The 20,104-nt window shown below is 36.2% G+C and overlaps 1 protein-coding gene and 1 long non-coding RNA gene across 2 annotated transcripts; both read right to left on the bottom strand.

Annotated features, from left to right (window-relative positions):
- Positions 1-4,510: 4,510 nt before the first annotated feature.
- On the bottom strand, positions 4,511-9,680 carry LOC126605765 (probable 1-deoxy-D-xylulose-5-phosphate synthase, chloroplastic). Its single transcript, XM_050273200.1, has 10 exons — positions 9,206-9,680; positions 8,178-8,297; positions 7,925-8,089; positions 7,543-7,693; positions 6,987-7,255; positions 6,384-6,651; positions 5,813-6,105; positions 5,432-5,710; positions 4,979-5,263; positions 4,511-4,876 (listed from the first exon to the last, which is right to left on the bottom strand). Exons 1-10 carry the CDS (start codon positions 9,371-9,373, stop codon positions 4,727-4,729), a joined length of 2,148 nt encoding a protein of 715 aa, XP_050129157.1. The 5' UTR covers positions 9,374-9,680; the 3' UTR covers positions 4,511-4,726.
- A 9,170-nt stretch (positions 9,681-18,850) lies between these two features.
- On the bottom strand, positions 18,851-20,007 carry LOC126605775 (uncharacterized). The gene is made up of 2 exons (XR_007617039.1): positions 19,806-20,007; positions 18,851-19,320 (listed from the first exon to the last, which is right to left on the bottom strand). It is a non-coding gene; the product is annotated as an uncharacterized LOC126605775 (long non-coding RNA).
- Between the last annotated feature and the right edge of the window lie 97 nt (positions 20,008-20,104).

Raw genomic sequence — 20,104 nt, 5'->3', positions numbered from 1 at the left:
AAGAGTGTTGTTAAGCCTACTCCGATGTCTTATTTCCTCACCCACTTTGAACTTATAATTTTATTGCCAAATTTATCCTAATAGAAAATGACCTTCAAAGACTTAAAAACCAACCAATCATGTTTTGGCACATAATTATTAGATATCTTAACAAATAAAACCTAAAATATCATAAATATGAAAAAGGAAATACATATCATAAACCCCACCTCACAAGCTTTCCTGGGGAAGGAAATTCGAAAATTTATCAGGAGGAGGGGGAATTCGAACATGATAGAGCAAAGCCTCGAGTCTCACAATAAAGTGCATGTTGTGGAAGATGTGATGAAGCTTCACACAAGGAAGGGCGCAGGGTGTTGGGGTGTGGTGGTGCCTTGGCTGAGGATTTGGGGGTGTCATGGTTGTGGGATTACTTTGGGGAGGGGGTTGCTGCTGGTGGTGATATTTGGAGTTCTTGGGTAATGATGTTTTTTTTTTTAATTATAATAATTTTTCAAAGCAAGGAAAATTTGAAGAAGAAATACGTAGGGTTATTTTGGAAATAATAGTGGGTGAAAAAAGAGTTTATGTATTTTTTAATTTTTTATGATAGGTGTAAATATTAGGTGGGTAGAGAAATAAGACATTGGGGTAGATATAACACTACTCAATAATAAATAAATAAATGAAAAAACTTGTGAAAAATGAGGTCAAAAGTCGAAAATAACATTCTTTTAGATAGAAAACTTAACATAGTTAAGGTAAGACAAATTAATGGTTTCAAAAAATTCATACGATAACTACTTAATACTACGATCTAATATTATTCCTTTTCATTCAATATTTTTTAATGGAATCGTTTTTCATATAAATTAATTTACCCATTACAGGAATTTACTTACTCCTTATTATATATGCAAGTGGGTACACTAAAATAATTTACCTACTCCTTATTATATATGTTGTTACGACTAATCAAATGTCAAGTATATAATATATAACAATTTGCACAGTTTATTTCGAATGAAAAATTCAACAACAGATACGATATATCAAAATATAAACACTTAATGAAATTGCATATAAAATCACAAATCACTAACTTGTTCTTTGAAGATAGAGACTTGCATAAGCAATCTCCTAAGACAAAAATTCGTCCCTACACCAGTGCAGCAGTTCAATGGACGTCTATCTTGCAGGATACAACTATCTAACCCAAGTTCTTACACTCGAACTTGGATTCTTGGCGAATTAGTTGTGCTGTTTCTCTGTGAAGTATGAAAATGAAGCGATGGAATTGTTGTTTGGTTTATGATATGACTGCCATATATATAATGGCGTAATGGAGCAGTTAAAGCCGTTCATGTTTATCTTTAAGAACGATTGTAACTGTTCACGTGATTAGTTTTATCCTTTCGGAAAAAACTGAATGCAAAAATCATAAACGTAAAAATGATATTTGTGTTTTTCGTCCATCCCCAAGATTCATTTAATATATGCACCCCATTCCCTCCAAGTCTAAGACGCAAGGTCGATGGCTTTGTATTACAATATTCTATAGAAAAACATCAATGAAATGGTATAGATGTGGAAGGCTAAGAGTAATATGCATGGGGTAAGAGTAATATGCATGGGGTAGTTAAAGTAGCCTTACTAATACTAGCTTAAATTTTAGGGAACTTTAATGAAAAGCTTCGGTACTGTTTTTTTTAACAAAAAACCACATTTTTATATTAAAAAATCAACTTGGTACTATTCACTTTACCCTTTATTTTGTCCTTATTGTTAAAACTCAAAGTTTTCAAACCCTTTTCATTAATTTTGCTTAAATTTTATGCGAAGACCAATAGCATTAATACCAATTTTCATTAGTTTTACTTAAATTTTATGCGAAGACTAGAATCGTTAATTTCATGTTTTTCTTTTCTTTTTTTTTAAAGGGAGACAACTGGTGGCAAGTTACTGTTATCCACCTCTTCCGAGGGGCCATGAAGACTCACAGAGGCATTTCATGTTTCAATTTGCATAGTTTGAAAAATATTTCATGACATTAATTCACATAATATCCATATAATTAATTGTAGATAACAAATAAGTAATTAGGGGTATTTTAGGCATCTAGAAAATACAAATTGTGTAAAGTCAAACTTAATTAAGAAATTTTCCTAGGTGGAGCCTAATCACTGGATATTAGTCAAAAAATTAAAGGCTTAAATATCAAAATGGCCCATATGTTATAGTTATTTGGCCAATTTTATCCTTGTGTTGGTCTCTTTTAACTAATTAAGAACATTTCATTCAATTGCTCTTAAAAAATTCATAAAAATATTATAACCTATTATAGAAAAATATTTTTCAATTAAAATAGAAAGAAATATATTTTCAAAATGAAATTTAAACAAACCCACCATGCCATCTGCCTTGTTCCTGACCCGAACCCCTACATTAGCCATACACGCAGGCAACTCAACGAAGTGTCAATAAATCCACCTCGACCCCACTTGTCACCACACTAATTCCATCATCGTAGTCTCAAGAAAATTAACCCCGATCATCTCACTTTCAACTATCTAATCAAGAAACATACCGCATTTGATAGAGTCATATATTACCTTTTCTCTTTATTTAAATTTAAATTTACCGAAAAAACAAATTAATGAGAAATAACACATATAAGAGATAAACTTTTAATCTGAAAAATTATTAAGGTTGTGACATAGAACATAGAGAGGGGGGGGGGGGGCAAGAAAATAGGGAGAGGAGAAAACGTTAGGGAGGGGGTCGGGGAGTTGGGATGAGACTAATTTTTCTTTTAATTTTAATTTAATTTAATTTTAAAATCAAATAGATAGTTTTTTGAATAAGTTTATAATGAATTATGAAATTGTTAGTAGAGATTAGATGGAATGTCCTTATTTGGTTAACAGAGATAAACACGATGACCGAATTGACCAAATTGAAACACGGAGACTAAATTGACCTAAGGACTAAAACACAAGGACCATTTTGACATTTAAGCCAAAATCAAATTATGTTGGATTTTAAGTAAAGAAAATTGAATTTCAAGAACTAACGTTTTATTTTCATAAAAATAAAAGCATGACACGTGTTAGGTCTACCTTCTTTACCAATACGTTTGCAGGCAGACGTTACCACATTCATGGAACTCTTAAAATGCTTGTGAATCGCTCATTTCGATTCCTCCTTTGTAACAAACGCGTCTAAAATAGCTCTTTTTTGGGACAATTTGATCACACTTTCTTAAGTTTCGTTGACCTATATTCTGTGATCTTGTTACTAGAAATGGCTTTACCGGCTGAGATCAAGTGGAACATCCTCGCTATACACTAATCCGCATGTAAGATTGTTTATGGACGAGTTTAAGTGAAACACCCTCATCGTACCCACATGTTATAAGAGGGATTGGTTGTTAACCAGTTTAAGTGGAATATCTTCGGTACCCTAATCAACATGTTATAAAATAAAGGAAAAATTAGTATCAGATCACTAATTTCTAATGTTTATTGACTAAAACCTTATCATTTTTTAGATTTTGATCAAAGTCCTTATCACTAATATATTAATGAATTACATGTAAGTTACATAATTTTTTTATAATAAAAATTAGTAATTGATTTAGAGTTTTAATACTCACACTCTTCTTAAACTCCTAATTAATTTTCAATTCAAACATTTCCAAAATATAAAAAATAAAATTAGAATAAGTTTGTACCCATTAAATTTTTACAAAAAAAATTCAATTTTTTAATCTGATATGTACCCATTCTTAAATATACCAATTTGTTATATGAAAAATGTACCCTTTTTTTTAAATATAAAATGCACCCATGTTTTATATAAAATTCATTCAATCTTTTCTCTAGTCCGGTTTTTAAACTTATATGAGTACATTCTATTTCATTGATTTGAAAATGTATCAATGTCAAGTTTAATAAAAGAAATTTAATAATGTTATTAAGCTTAATATTTTTTTTTGTGTGTTTTTGAAAAATATACTCATGTTTTGGTACAATAATTGTTTGGTTAATTTTGATGAACGTGCCCATGTGTGTGTGTATATACACACACAATACATTGGAGAATATCATTCATCTTTAATATTTTTAATCCCATAAATTACGGTTTTTATTTAAAATCTCATTAATATAAATAATTACAAATTTCATTTTTAATTTAAAAATATATATAACCTACATAAAAATACATTATTCCATTAATGTTAGGAACTTCAATAAAAAACTAAAAATGTTTAAATCAAAGAATATTGATAGTTAAGAAACGCATTCAAATTGGATAGAGACGCCAAAAACAAGAATAGACTGATAACACCACATGTAGTGTTACGGTAACACCGGAACGTTTCACCATCATACATGTAGTGTTACGGTAACACCCAAAACGTTTCACCATTATATTCCCTCAGATATGTTAAAATGTAAATTCAAATCGTTAATTTACTGCACTATATATAACAACATGGTATTAAAAATTTAAATTTCTGGTTAAAATATTTAGCAGGGCGGAAGAACTTTTTAACTTTTAAAATTTCTATTGTGCTGCTGTACATTAATGATCATATACTTGCATACAAGCACCCTCTATACAAATTGATACGGTTATATTTTCGGTACGTTTCGGTCGAATTAATGCTACTTGAGCTTTGATCTGTATTCATTTTTCCGCTCAGAAACGTAGCCTCGGTGAAAGGGCAGAGAATAGCAGATGCCTAGCACATTAACTGAAGGGCATCACGAATTCGGCCAAGCAGAGTTAACGCCGTTGCTGCTATGTGGTGTCCGGTTAGTCCAGCAATAGCTAGCTGCTCATTTGGGGATGCATGCTCAATGTAGTTGTCCGGTAAAACAATTGGTCGCCACTGGAATGTCGATTTCAGGCAGAGAAACAAAATGAGGAACAATGTCTGAACATATAATGTGCCATTGACAATCAACATTGAACTGAAAAAAAGAAAGATTACCTTGATGTTTCCATCAAGCTGTCCGTCGAGACAAATGAACTGTGCAACATGGGATCCAAATCCTCCAATAGATCCTTCCTCAACTGTGATCAGATATGAATGGTTCCGACAAAGCTGCCTAAGAAGCTTGACATCTAAGGGCTTGCAGAACCTTGCATCAGCAACTGTTACATCAATGCCCAGCGTTGAAAGAAGAGACCGAGCCTTGAGGCAGTTCTGAACCATTGATCCGTATCCAAGCAATGCCACATCTTTCCCCTCCGCAAGAATTTTCCCCTTTCCAATCTGCTCAGCAGCACAAAGAAGTCAAATTAAACGCAGTGGCGCAAAGAAGTCAAAATTAAACGCATAAGAAATTAAATCCCTCTCTATTAAATGGTACCAAGTTTATATACTTATCCGTAATGATTAATGACGGTAAATACTTATTTTTAAGCAATGAAGCAGAATTACCTCAATGGGGGTTCCACTGCATACGGAATGGTCCATCCCAACAATGGCGCCCCTTGGATATCGGAAGCAAACTGGACGATCATCGATGTAGGCTGCAGTGGCCACCATGTTGGCAAGCTCATCCTCATCAGATGGTGCCATGACGATCATGTTTGGTAAGCATGACATAAATGTTATATCAAACGCTCCACACTGCATGGGACCATCAGATCCTACCAACCCTGCACTTGTAATGACAAAACGCACTGGAATTCTTTGCCGATCTACGTCATGAACTACCTAAACAGGCCATGAGAAGATAAACTTTAGATACATTATCATCGTATTGTTATTATATCATTAAATTATTTATTCCACAATTAATTAAAATATAATTACTACCTGATCATAAGCTCTTTGTAGAAATGCAGACGGGATTATGCAAAATGGCTTTAGTCCTCCACATGCCAAACCAGCAGAAAAAGTAACTGCATGTTGCTCAGCCATTCCCACATCAAAAAATTTGTCAGGAAATCTTTCACGAAACAGTTGAAATGCTGTTTCCATATGCATTCCTGCATGAACAGTCACAATATCTTTGTCCTCCTCTGCCTCCATCACTAAAGCCTCCACAAAGCAGTCGCTATAAGTTCTATGGTGAATTTTGGACCGTAAATCATCAGAATTACTCAAACCTGCAGGTTTGGGAAGTGTAAAATAACATATATGTCAGACCAAATTACACATGGCTTTTCATCCTCTGCCAAATGAGAAATGATCTTTGTAGTCGGCAAATTCGTATACTCGCTAAAGGCCTGAACCAAGGCCAAGCCTCAGATGAGATATATAAAACCAAAGTATATTGGGCTGAGTTTGCCCACTTGCAAGTCAACTCATGAATCCTTAAATTTACGGCAGAATTTTGCACAGAATATGAAATGAACATCAGAGGAGGAGATGAGAGGTAACATACCTTGTACCCCACTCTTTGGGTTGTTTTCAACTTCCCGATTTTCCTCCGTTAGCACATGAACCAAAACAGGACCCATTGAATTCAGAGATGCCACTTCTTGTAGAACGCAAATCAAGTCTTCAACATTGTGTCCATCAACAGGGCCAATGTAATACAATCCGAGCTCTTCGAAAAGAGTTGATCCTGGTGGACCGACCATACCACGTGCATACTCATCAACTTTAGCTGCCAATTCATGCATGCCTCCTCCAATTCTTTTAGTAACGCCCTGAAAAAAAGGGGGAAGAAAAATAAATACTTCATAGAACAAAAGGCACAAGGCACAAAATCTTGATAATGCTCATAGCAACAGAAAATGTTTGATATTCTCCAAATACCCAAAGCCCACTACGTCCTCTCAGATGAATGCCACACAAAACTGAATAAATTTTCTATTCTCAGATTGTCTAAAAAATTGCCGAAAGTTATATAAATTCTTCTATAAAGATATCTCTCATTTAAACAAATCCAGTATATCTAAGTTCTAAGAAAATACTTGAACAAATTTTAATGTCTCGAAATCTTCCAGTCCTAGAGGTAGGATAATAAAAACCACGGAAATACCTTAGCAGCTTCTCTAAACCTGCGAAAGGATTTACTTGACTGAAGCTTGCTTAGGGTACTCGACAGAGCACTAATAGCTGTCTTCGGGCCCTCCTCAGTCTTTGGGTGTAAAGAGTGCCGGCTGTCATTTAAAATAACTACCATATTTGAGTCCAAATAACCTGCATTACCCATCGCCTCATAGACCTGACCGGCCATCGTTGTCCCATTGCTGATGACAGAAACAATACGTTCCCGCTTTCCTTTAATATCCCGTGCAACTGCCATGCCTGTAAATATTATAATAGCAGTCCAGTTAAAAATGATACTGTTTTAAATCCAATTTAGCTGGCCAAACTCGAAACAATTGCTTTTACATCATAATAAAGAATGCTCAGAGGAAAGACCATATACTATTACTAGCAGCATGCCATCGGCTCTAAAGCAGCATATACAGTTACAAATATCCAGAGAAGGGTGTTGCAAGTTATGTTGAATTAAAACATGAACTTTTTCCGAAGACAGTGGTTTCATCACAGGAGAAATGAAAAAGAAGCATACTGGAAGTAGACGTTACCCAGTCCAGCAGAAATGCTACTGCACCCATGCCCTGGCCTGAATGGATCATATTTACTCTCAGGTCGAGATGAAGGACTAGAAAAACCATTATTTCGTCGAGCTGTATGTACGAGGCCCCGCCTTCCTGTAAGTATTTTATGTGCATATGTCTGCCAGAATAAGAGAAATCTTTCAAAATTTATATCATACAATGACAATGTATAAATGTGCAGCGAAACTACCCATGAATGATTTCTTTGAGTTCTGTTTATATGTGTTCTTTCTGGTATGAACTATGAACACCCTAATGTAAACAGTATCAAAAGTTATCCATAACCTCAACCGCCACTCTTAGAATTAACCATTACTTCAAAGGGAAAGGTATGTATTTATGATCTTACTTGTTCTACGACATCCCAAATTATCTTGTCCAAGGGAGCATGAAAAACACGGTGTATTGCAATCGTCAACTCCACCACTGCCAAACTGGCTCTGAAAGACTTTCGTGTTCTCAACATTATAGATGATAACTCTGAACGGATTTCATCAGATAACTGTTTCAGTTCCTGCACTGATCGTTCTGCGATGAGTAAAGAAGTTGGGAACTGAAGTGTAAGCACACAAAGATAAGTATTTAAATGCCTCGGAACTAACTTCAACAGACAAGTTCTTCAGGTGGATAGGATTTTCAACTGAATCAAGAATCGGGGTTAAGACTTCTTCCAAGAACCACTCATCATCATCAGGTAGAGAACATATCCGACTTGCAAATTCCTGCATTGAGAAAACAACACACATTGCTGCCTATGTAACTGCGGACAAAATAAAATTCCATCTTTTTAATAGATTCATCAATTCAGATCAAGCTGTGTGCTTAGTGTGAAAATACGAAATCATATGCCTCATGATCTAGACTTTAAATTAACCTAAAAAGTAAGAGAAATGCTAACAGGACTCTCCATAGACTGTCTGTCACCTTATGTTTTTGGCACAGTGTTTTATAATGTTAGCACAAGAATTGACAATAAACTGTGAGGTGGCTGAGATCAAAACACTTGATAATAATTGTGATAATAAGATTCAGGTTTTCGGGTAATCAATACTTTAGAATTGCCATTTTAACTCCAAACCATTTCAAGCTACTTAGTATTAATCACTACTTTGCCGTATCTGTCTCTCAGCATCCTAGAAACAAGTTCTCATTCACCAATAAACCATTTTCTATTTTCAAAACAAATATTTTCTAAAATTATTGACAAATTAAAAGAGGTCGCACTTGGTGCGATGGCAAGTGCCTTCGCCCATGAGCAGTAGGTCTCGGGTTCGAGACTTGGGAGCAGCCTCTCCATAAATGGGGTAAGGCTAGCCGACATTCACCTCTCTCAGACCCTGCGTAAAGCGGGAGCCTTGTGCACTGGGTACGACCTTTATTGACAAATTAAAAATAATGATAATAAAAAAATAAACTTCCACTCACTCAACTCAAGAGTCTAATTACTAAAATCAATAAATTTACAAGCACCTTACAAATTTACACAAAATTTAACAATTCAAACAAATCATAGATTTGCTTATTCTGCAACCACAAATACAGTCTTCAATTTCTAACCTTTTTTCTTCCTGTTTTATCCTCAGTTTCTGCAGCATGTAAACTAGATAAGAAGGGAGGTGACTGAGATTACCTTGGATGCAGGGGCAAAAACGGAACTTGGGTACAATTTATGTCCTGGAAATTCCACATGCAGTGGAAAATTAGAGCCAAAGAACCCCGCTTTGTGAGGAAAAGCCCCAAACTTTCCATGGCAATGGGATGTGATTCCAAAAGGGTACCCAACAGAAGCAGCACCCATCTGAAAAAACGTAAATCCAGTTACCCAAATTCAATGAATTTCAAGAAACGAGCTGAATCCGAGAGCTCACTTGCAGAAAAACTCAAACCCAGCTACCCAAATTCAAAGCATCTAAGGGCTGAGTTTGTAAAAAGAAGGGATTTTGAAGGGTAAAAATTGTCGGAATGCGTCACATGAGACACGAGAAAAGTTGCAGAAGAACAGGGCGGGGACGGAAGAAGAAGAAGAAGCTGGTGGAATGGAAGTAAAAATCAACAAGAAGTGAACAGAGGATTCGGAGGAGACACAAGAAGCATATGTTTGGAGAGTATCTTTCTGGAAAAGTCCAAAACATATGGAATATTTGTACCACGTGGTGGAAAAGTCCAAAGTATAAGGAATAAATATTTATTATTACATGTAAATTTAAATTTTAAGATTTAAGCGTTCGTTTTTAAAAATAAAAATAAAAAATAAAATAAAATTTTAATTTTAAACTTGTACTTTATAGGCAATAGTATAGTAGTGGCCAAAATACACCACAAAATATAAGTGGGGCCAAAGCATAATATCTCCAAAAATTAGAAAGGTTTTTAATTAATAACTAGCCAATGAGCACATTCTGTATGTGTGAATAATTTCATTTTGTTTTTTTATTTTTTTATTAAGGAGTGTAATTAGTTTTAAAAATTTTAAAAAGAGTACAAAAAAATAATGGTGAAATAATTTCTCTTAATAAGTGCATATTTTATCTTAATATTACATAATTAGAGTATGAAAAAATAATGGTGGAATAATTTCTCTTAATAAGTGCATATTTTTATAATTACTGTTTTGTCCTCTTTATGTAAATATTGTGTATCAAAAGTGAGGGTAAAATAGGAAAAATAGGTATATGATTGTCATTTTCTCAAAAGATACAAAATTACTGACACACCCTGACCGAGATTGAGGCATGCTGGCCGTCACGTGAGAGTGACGTAGCCATGTGCACAGTGCGGAAGCAATAAAGATAAGAAATATACGAATAAATAAAAACCGAAAGCTACTAAAGTGCACTAATAAACAGGAAGTGTTATGAGTGAGATACAAGAGTAAATACTCCTAATCAGAGCATAGAAAGTCTAGGTGCAGTCCAGTAGGACAAGTACTCATTATACAGTATCAAAAGATGTCCTACAAATATTTTATTAAGTCATAACCGCTGAAATCCTCGTACACCACCAACAGCAAGTCTACCTAAAACTTGGAGAGGCGCAAAACAGAAAATGTGAGTGAGCAAAAACAAATTTTTTTCAAAACCATTTCATCATTAAAATGCTCTAACCCCTCGCCGTAAAACATGTATAAATTTTTCCCAGAAATAGAATATAAACATATGCATAAATATATATAATTATCTCAATTCAAATCATGCTTCACATAACCATATTCCTAAGTATGTCATGCCAAGATATAAACAGAATAAGTAATTCAGGTGAGAATAAATTTATGGAAAATAACATATTAGTCGGAACCCCTATAAAAGTCTGTACGGCTGAATTCATAGCTCATTAGTCAATCTAGCCGGAGTCACTACAATGACCTATACGGCACTACACTGCACATAAGTCGGAACCACTAAAAGGGTCTATACGATAAGACTGGGTGTAATATAATTATGCACAATACTACGCTCTCATGATAGCTGGGCGATAAATCGCTAGTCACCTATGATGGTATGTACGACAAGACTATGCACCTAAATTGGATCCAAAGTGAGCATATGGTGCGGGAGGTGACATTATATACAGGCATGTGTCATATCTCTGGCTAAATCACAATCACCATAGGTGCAAGTTTATGAGCTCAAAGTTGCTCAATCACATATCACATTATCGATAATTCACATAACAAAACATAACTCACCTGATACTTACCTGAGCGTCCACAACACCACAATTATATATGTTGATGCACAAAACTGGAAGGGTCTTGGAACAACGTAAATCCGACCGTGAATTTGCAAGAAAGTAAATAACACAAGATGTATCGTGGTTCACCCCAATGTTTGGGCTACGTCCACACTGATTATTGTATTTCTGAGAGGATTGTGAGGGAGAGAGTGTGAGAGCCTCTATAATGAGGGTGAGGCTTTGAGAGGGGTGAGAAGGCTTAAGAAATGACATCCGAGGGTGAGAGTAAGGCTCTCCCTAATTGTGAGGGTGATGGGTCATTTTATAGAATAAGGGCTCATCCCTTATTACATATTTGCCCATTCCTTTATTACATAATTACATTTAAGTCCCCCAAGTATTTATACGAGATCTAAATACGAAGGCCCTAAGTATGGTATAAACAGTAGTCCCCCAATTCTTCAGTCAAGAGAGTCTTTTGGCCGGAGACTTGAAATTCAGTCCATGTGTAGGCCGAAGTAACTAGATGTCGTCTTGAATTGATACTTGATATGAGGTGGTGCTTAAAGTGAAATGATGCTCAACTAGAAGTAGCACATGTTGCGAGGCTGCTCTGCTTGTGGCTTATGTTGCCTTGGTTGGCTCGGCTTGTGGTGTTGAAGGTGAGGGAGTCCCTTTTATAGAATAAGGGCTCGCTCCTCAATACATAAATGATGGGCTAGAGTTGATGCTCGCGGCGAGGCGGTTGCTCAGTAGGTAGGGATGCTTTCTAATGATGGTGAAGGAGTCCCTTTTATAGAATAAGGGCTCGCTCCTCAGTACATGAATAATGGGTTAGGAGTGATGCTCGCAGCGAGACAGTTGCTCAGCTGGCGGCGATGCTCTCTAATAAAGGTGAGGGAGTCCCTTTTATAAAATAAGGGCTCGCTTCTCAGTACATGAATAATGGATGCTCTCTAATGAAAGTAAGGGAGTCCATTTTATAAAATAAGGGTTCGCTCCTCAATACATAAATAATGGGCTAAGTCCCCCAAGTATTTTTCATGAGGCCCAGTTGAGGCCCAATATATGGTACATAATGTAGTCCCCCAAGTTTTCTGTTAATAGAGTCTGTTGGCTGGAGACTTCAAATTGAATCCATGTATGGGCCGAAGTGGTGGTTGTTCGGAGGCGGTATTTGTATACCCTGCACTGAAGCTTTGTAGGTGAAGCTTTACAAGTGAAGCTTTTGAAGCTAGAGCTCTGTAAATGAAGCTTTCGAAGCTAGAGCTTTTGTAAATGAAGCTTTTGAAGTTGTAGCTCTGTAAATGAAGCTTTTGAAGCTAGAGCTTTTGTAAATGAAGCTTTTGAAGCTAGAGCTCTGTAAATGAAGCTTTCGAAGCTAGAGCTTTTGTAAATAAAGCTTTTGAAGTTGTAGCTCTGTAAATGAAGCTTTTGAAGCTAGAGCTTTTGTAAATGAAGCTTTTGAAGCTAAAGCTATGTAAATGAAGCTTTTGAAGCTGATTGACATGAGTGATGCTCATGGATGTTGACATAAGTGATGCTCATGAATGTTGACATGAGTGATGCTCATGAATGTTTATGTATGATTGATATGAGTGATGCTCATGAATGTTTATGTATGATTGACATGAGTAATGCTCATGTATAATTTGAAGTACTGGGCGTACTTTTGATCACCTAGTTGGTGGTAATAACGGCAAGTTGCCGAATAATTTTGGAGTACTGGGCATACTTTTGATCACCTGGTTGGTGGTAATAGCGACGGGGTGCCGAATAATTTTTTGTAATACTGGGCGTACTTTTGGTCGCCTGGTTTGTGCTATTTTGGGCTTATGGGCCTTCGTTCTCCACACAACATTCCAGCCCATTTATTTTGGGTTTTGCCCCTTTTTTTTATTATTATTACCCTCTGATGGGGTTTATACAGATGTCTCCGAAAGATAAGAAAAATAAATCACATCATACACAAACAAGAAAAGCAAATCACATCATTCTGGTTGGGTGTTTATTCCTTGCTTTTGCTTTCTGCTTTTGTTTCTGCTTTTCTTGATGTCCCCGCTCATTCTCTGTCCACCCATGTTGCTTTGCAAGGTATCTTTTGTTTTTCTTGATTTCTTTCCACTGCGTCTCTGTCTCTCCACCTCCACCCTCTCTGGCAGACTTGCTATTGCTTTTGCAGACTTGCTTTACTTTTTCTTTTCATTTTCTGTTTTGCTTTTTTCTTTTTTTGTTGTATTGCAGGTTTACAACATGGGTGAGGAGCGCAAAAACCCTAGCAAAAGTTGAGTGTAGTTCAGCTGTCACTTCCATTGCATAGTGATAAAGTCCCTAACCTCCAACACCTTGCTCTTGGTAACAGAGTCGTTGACATAGATGGCGGGGAATGAGAGAGCACCGCTGGCCTGCATTTGATATAATTTCTTGATAGCCCGTGGTGGTCTCCTCCGAGACTCCGACCAACTTGCCCTTCATCTTATGGTACCTCTCAAGGTCGGTCTTCAGGCCCTCTTTGATGATGGTCAGAACGAGCTGGATTTTAGTGGTAAAACCCAGTAGAGCCTTGGTGGTAAAGCCCGAGGTCTTCGACAAACAAGAATCGACGAGGAAAATCCTCTCGATCCAGACCACATAATCTTAGGTAAGGCTCAGCAGTCTCCGATTGAACGCAATAGAATTTGATCTTTTCTGTACTTGTCAGCTTTGATCACCCACTTCATCCCTCCATGACAGAGATGGCAGACCCCATCGTATATCACGACGCCTGGCTGAAGGAGAGTGGGTTGCACGATCTTCACCGCAACGGAAGCAGTCGAGTTGGAATAGACGGACACGTCATCATCTTCATCCTCGCCCAGATCGGCGAGTTCAAACGATAATTAACGCAGCATAACTAATAGCGCCAAAACGAGGCCAGACACAGACTTGTTATCCGAGAGCTTACTCTGCCAGACATATTGGCAATTCCCCAGTTGTGATCTAATATGCAGTGAGGATAACCGGGTGATCGTGACGGACGTATTGTAGTATTCCTTGACCTGGGTAATAATCCTATCAGTGAAGATCCACGCATACACCCACGAAATGGAACGAACATCGTCGTATCCTTCAGCCAGCACCATTGATCCAAATGCAATGATCGAGAGAGGGACGAATTTGAACGATGAGTCATACGGTGGTGCATCGGTGGGTAGGCGGTTCAGATGCTGGTGAGTTGGGGGGCCATAGAACCACCACTCGAGGTAGGGTGCGAGGAGAAGGTGGACGACATCAACGTCCTTGGAGGTTAAGGCTTGGTATAAAGCCGTCACTGTCGTTTTGTTTTTGGCTTATTTGGAATCTTCTCCCTCCATTGGACGTAGTTGAGAGTTTGCCAGGTCTGGAGCTCAAAGAAATATATCTCTGTGTCAGGGACTTGGTGAGTTGGGAATGTTTGTGTTTTTGGGTTTCTGCAGGTTCACGGTGGTGAGATGAAGAATTGAGAGAGAACCGACACAACTTTTTGTATCGTTTCCCACAGACGGCGCCAAATGTTGATGCACAAAACCGGAGGGGTCTTGGAACAACGTAAATCCGACCGTGAATCTGCAAGAAAGTAAATAATACAAGATGTATCGTGATTCACCCCAATGTTTGGGCTACGTCCACACTGATTATTGTATTTCTGATAGGATTGTGAGGGAGAGAGTGTGAGAGCCTCTGCAATGAGGGTGAGGCTTTGAGAGGGGTGAGAAGGCTTAAGAAATGGCCTCCGAAGGTGAGAGTGAGGCTCTCCCTAATTGTGAGGGTGAGGGGTCCTTTTATAGAATAAGGGATCCTCACTTATTACATATTTGCCCATTCCTTTATTACATAATTATATTTAAGTCCCCCAAGTATTTATACGAGATCTAAATACGAATGCCCTAAGTACGGTATAAACAATATATATATGCAAACAATTCAACTCATCGTTTAAGCATAATTCAATAGGCATGGCATTTTCAAAGCATACTTTCATTTAAACACATTTTCTGGGAAAATATCAAGTATATAAATATATACTGAAAACCAAAAGCCCACTCATTGGTATGTTGAAGGGTCGTAACCCCCGAGTCGCCCTTAACTGCGCTCGTCTTCTGGATAGGTCTCACATATATGCGAAATAACTGAATAAACGTTAATTTAAAGCACATAACTAATACTAGCTAATATACCAACGTTTATTCAGTTATTGTGTAGATCACGTTTAAAGCACATGTATGAATATACCAACGTGATCTACACAATCTCACGAACATCTTCATATTTTTAGAAAACTTTTCCAACGTCCCACGCGCCGGCCAAGGCACAGCCAAACGCGCGGCTCACGCGCAGGCACATGCCAAGCACACTAACGGTAACCGTTACGCCATTAGGAATATTCCGTTAAAAAGTAACAGAATCCGTTAGTTTTACCTGACGGCGTCAAAATATTCCGTCAAAGTTGACGGAATATTCTCCTCCTTCTTCCTTGGTTCGCCGGATTCCTCTGCGTTGCCGGTTTCTGGAAATTAGAAAAACCTTCATTTCTCTTTCATTTCTTAACCAATTTCCATGAAATTGAACCAAATTGATCCTTATAACAAGTAGAACAAAATCTTACCAATTTTAGAACCTAAAGTTCACAGGATCTCGCCGGAAAAGCTTCGATAATCTAGCCACATTTTCGAACTCGCCAATCTCCAGTTCCCGACGTCCAAATCGCTTGGTTTTTCTTTTCTGAGCTTTGTGGAGATGATCTAAAGCTCCCTATAAGCTTAAAATTTCCTAAAAACCCCGCATTAATTAGTGCATGAAATATGGGGTTATGGTTTCTCAGGATTTTGAGGGTTTCAAGATCTAAAAATGGTATATATGAACTCAGAGACTTGCAAGGAGTTCGAATCTCACCTTCTTGACGTCGATCCGTGCGTGAAATGGTTGGTTCCAAGTTCGTCCGTACGTTTTGTACAGATTTTCTGAAAAATCCGAGATGGAGGAGATAGAGAAGGCACGGGAGAGAGGGAGAGTTTGTGTGTGTGTGTGTGAGGTCCACGTGGGTCACCAACCAACCAAAGAAAACACTTTGAGTCCTAAGTGTTCCAAAACTTAGGAAAAATTTAGAATTTGTCCAAATAAAACTTCACCCACATAACCACACAAAACGTCCAAGGGTAAATAAGTAATCTCACTCATAGAAATATAATATTTCGGGACGGGCTGTGACAATTACTATTTTGCCCTCATTATGTAAGTTTTGTGTATCAAAAGTGAGGGTAAAATAAGAAAAAAATGGGACAAAAGTTGACAAGGAGGGTTCTCGTAATAATAGGATAGATAATTAATTGGCCCTCCAGCAACTTAATCCCTTTACTCTTAAGATATCAAGACAACTTAAAACAACTCTAGAGGAAATATCAAATTTTAAACATAAATTTAAATTTAAAAGCCGGTACGTTGGTATTGTTAAAGTTTTGTTCTTATATGTCAATTATTTATTATTATTCTTTTCATAATTATAATAAATATTTTTAGAACAAAAAACTTAATAAAATGATAAAAAAGTGTTTATTAATTCATTAAAAATAGATTTGAAGTTGTCAAATTTGAGAGCCACCACCTTTACTGCTAATTTAAGTTATACTACATAAGAATTTGTATTTCCGTTGAAAAACACTAATGTTGTCCTCTTTTATTGTTATTGCTATGTGGACGTTGGTTTTATTAATCTAAACACAATTTTTTAGTGTTTTGTCAACTAACTAGGAGTTGGGAATATTTATGTAGGAGTGGTTCGGTATGGGATCCCAAATCGAAAATGGATCCCGAATCTTAAACCAAAAATTTTCAAGACGAGAATTTGAAGACCAATCCACCAATCCCGAACCGATATTTCGTTATTCCCAATTTTCAGGATTCCCGAAATGTTTTGGGTATTTCGGGATGGATTGGGATTGTGTTTTGGGTTTTGAGCTTTTCGGCTTTTGGGCATAAATTTGAGAGTTTTGGGTTGTGGGATAAAATTTGGGCATTAGGCTTAAAATTTTGTTACCAAACTTCATATCAATTGAAATTTAGGCTTTTTACCTATTGCCAATTTGAAATTTCTTACCAATTGAAATACCAAATCATTCTTACCAAGTCAAATTGACGTTCTAAAGTTCCAAACTACTTAATTTCATACTTTTATTTTTAATACAGTCTACTCTCAAATTGCTTAAATTCAACATTCAACATGCATGCAACCAAAATAGATATACACATTGGTTCGGTTCAGGATTTCCGAACCATTGAATATGTAATTCCAATTCCCATACCAAAAGGTTCGGGATCGGTTCGGTATGGATCAAAAAATTTCAGTATTATCGGTTTGAGAATTTTTCGGTATGAGATCAGGATTTTTTTGGTTTGGTTTGTGATTTTCGGGAAAATTTTCTTGCCTTATATTTATGTATTCTTTTGGTTAAATTTGATTGTGAAATTGGGACTCAATTATATCAATGATGTTCCATCGTTAAAGGCAAGTATGTTGGAAACAAACCGTTCTTGTTAGTTATTTGTTCGTTTGTAATAGTGCTTTGTGTTAGATATAAGTCGTTTGATTAGGATGCACGTAATGTAAAATGTCTATTTCAAAGTATTTTATATCTTTCACGGTAGAATGTAAAATTGTGAATTAGAAGGAAGAAGTTTAGAGTTAGGAGACATTTCTTCATTTAAATGAGTGAGAAGGATTGTATGTGATTGACATCTTATAGAGTCGTGATTAGGAGTGTTCCATTTTACTTATACAATTTAATCTCATGATAGGGATTTTACCACCTGCAAAAGTAGGGATAAAAACACTTGAAAACACTTGTAAGAGAACAAGGTAGTTGTAGTATAAACGGCTCAGGTAAGGTAGTTGTAGTATAAACGGCTCAAGTAAGGTCGTTTTCTGTAGGGATTGAATGAATAATTTATGTTAAAATCAAATCTTAATTAATTATTTGAAAACAAAGTTTAGAAGAGGTTGATTTAATGACCTAAAATATTAAAAACGAATTTTAAATTAAACAATTAAATAAATTGACAAAGTAAAGAAAACAAAAGAAAATGTTTTGAAAACCAAGTTGTAAAAACCTAGAGTTCCGCTGTCCTCTTAACAATCCTATGTAGATTTATCAATTACTTATGAATTACCAATGCAACTTTGAAGATTAGGTTTTCCTAATGCATATTCTACTCATGGTATTTAAGCTAGAAAGTATATTAAACATGTAATCCGTCTGTGGTATTCAGATCAAATATAAACATGCATGACTCATTACATTTTGTGAAAACCCTTTGAAAAACTATGCAACCCCTAAGACGTGGTATTCATCCTAGGTGAACTTACAACTATCAATCACAAGAAGCAATACTCAATTCCCTGGTGGTATTCCAACCGAATTGCATCCGATTACTTATCTAAACATCCTAATGGTAGCTAAGCATTAAGATATAGAGACAGTTTAAAGCACAGTGATTAATAATTCAAAGTATGCATGTATAATATCATAAGCAATTAAATAAAAACTACATATTCATGCTAAGGCTCGTGACCTCGCCCTAGCAAACGGAATTTAGTTACTACCAATCACACAACGAAATATTATTAAAAATAAGGATAGAAAACACCTTGAAAATAAAACTAGGAAACATAATTACATGATAAAATAGAAAATAAAAGGTTTCCTATTTAAACTACAATTCATAGTTCTCAGAAAATCAGACTTTTGACTGACCCAATCAACTCCGATTTGGTCCTAAAAGGTCTCTTTTGAAAGCTGGAGACGTCCCCTACAAATCCTCAGAATGAATCTTCCTCAAAATATGCCATCTTAACCTTCAAAATGCCCAAAACGTCCAGAAACATTAATCTGGGAAAACTGCACGCTGGGTCTTTATTTCATCGCCAAAGTCAAACGGCTTGGTAGAAAAATCTGGAATTTTGATACAATCATCTTGAAAGACTCACAAACATCCTCCAATTGGAATCACTCCAAAATTCATCCGTTTGATCACTTTTTGCTTCAGAGGAAGTCGAATGTCCTACATTGAAAATATATAACAAAGTATCAAAATTCTACCAAAATAAGCAATAAATTAATACTAAGAATAGGGTAAAATATATAGTATAATATCGCCTCATCATCTAACTAAATCTTTAATTGGCTCTTCTTCTTGTGCAAATAAGTAAAAGCTAGTATGGTGTCTGGTTGATGAGGTTGGTGGGGAGACTAATTTTTATTTTCATTTTAAGCTTAAAATATCATGATAAAAAAGAGGCTTAAAAATAGTTGAGATTTACTTAGAGAGCATGCATATGTAAGTATTGACACGAAGAGTAAAAAATTTTGGAATAGAAATGATAGCTTTATTAAGATGAACTCGCTTAGGTAAATGAGTTTTGTACGAGAACATGATACCAGGAGGATTTTCAAACCAAACTAATCGTTACTAACTAATTAAAAAGGCAAACTTTGCTAAATACTGTCAACACCATCACAAAGACGCGGCATATAACTAAACCTTACGTATGTCACAGTTGCAGATAGACTCTTGATGCCATGGGCAATTAATCCCAGCAGCGAACCATCCATAGCGGTCCTCAGGACAGCAGCAATTGCTTGCGTAGGATCATGATGAGTAAAAAATTAAGTCCATTTGTTATATCGGGAGAAAATGTCTCTATATATATTTTTACAATACAAGCGTTATTATTAATAAGTGAGGGACGTAAAATATGGAGAACTGGATTTGGATTTAGACGCGTACAAATTAGATAGGAATTAATGAGTAAGTTACGTTTTAATGGGGAAACGTCCATGTTTAA

This window comes from Malus sylvestris, chromosome 15 (assembly GCF_916048215.2).
Source record: "Malus sylvestris chromosome 15, drMalSylv7.2, whole genome shotgun sequence".
Classification (NCBI taxonomy): domain Eukaryota; kingdom Viridiplantae; phylum Streptophyta; class Magnoliopsida; order Rosales; family Rosaceae; genus Malus; species Malus sylvestris.
Note: the sequence above shows the minus strand (reverse complement) of the source record. Positions and strands in the feature narration are given on the sequence as shown.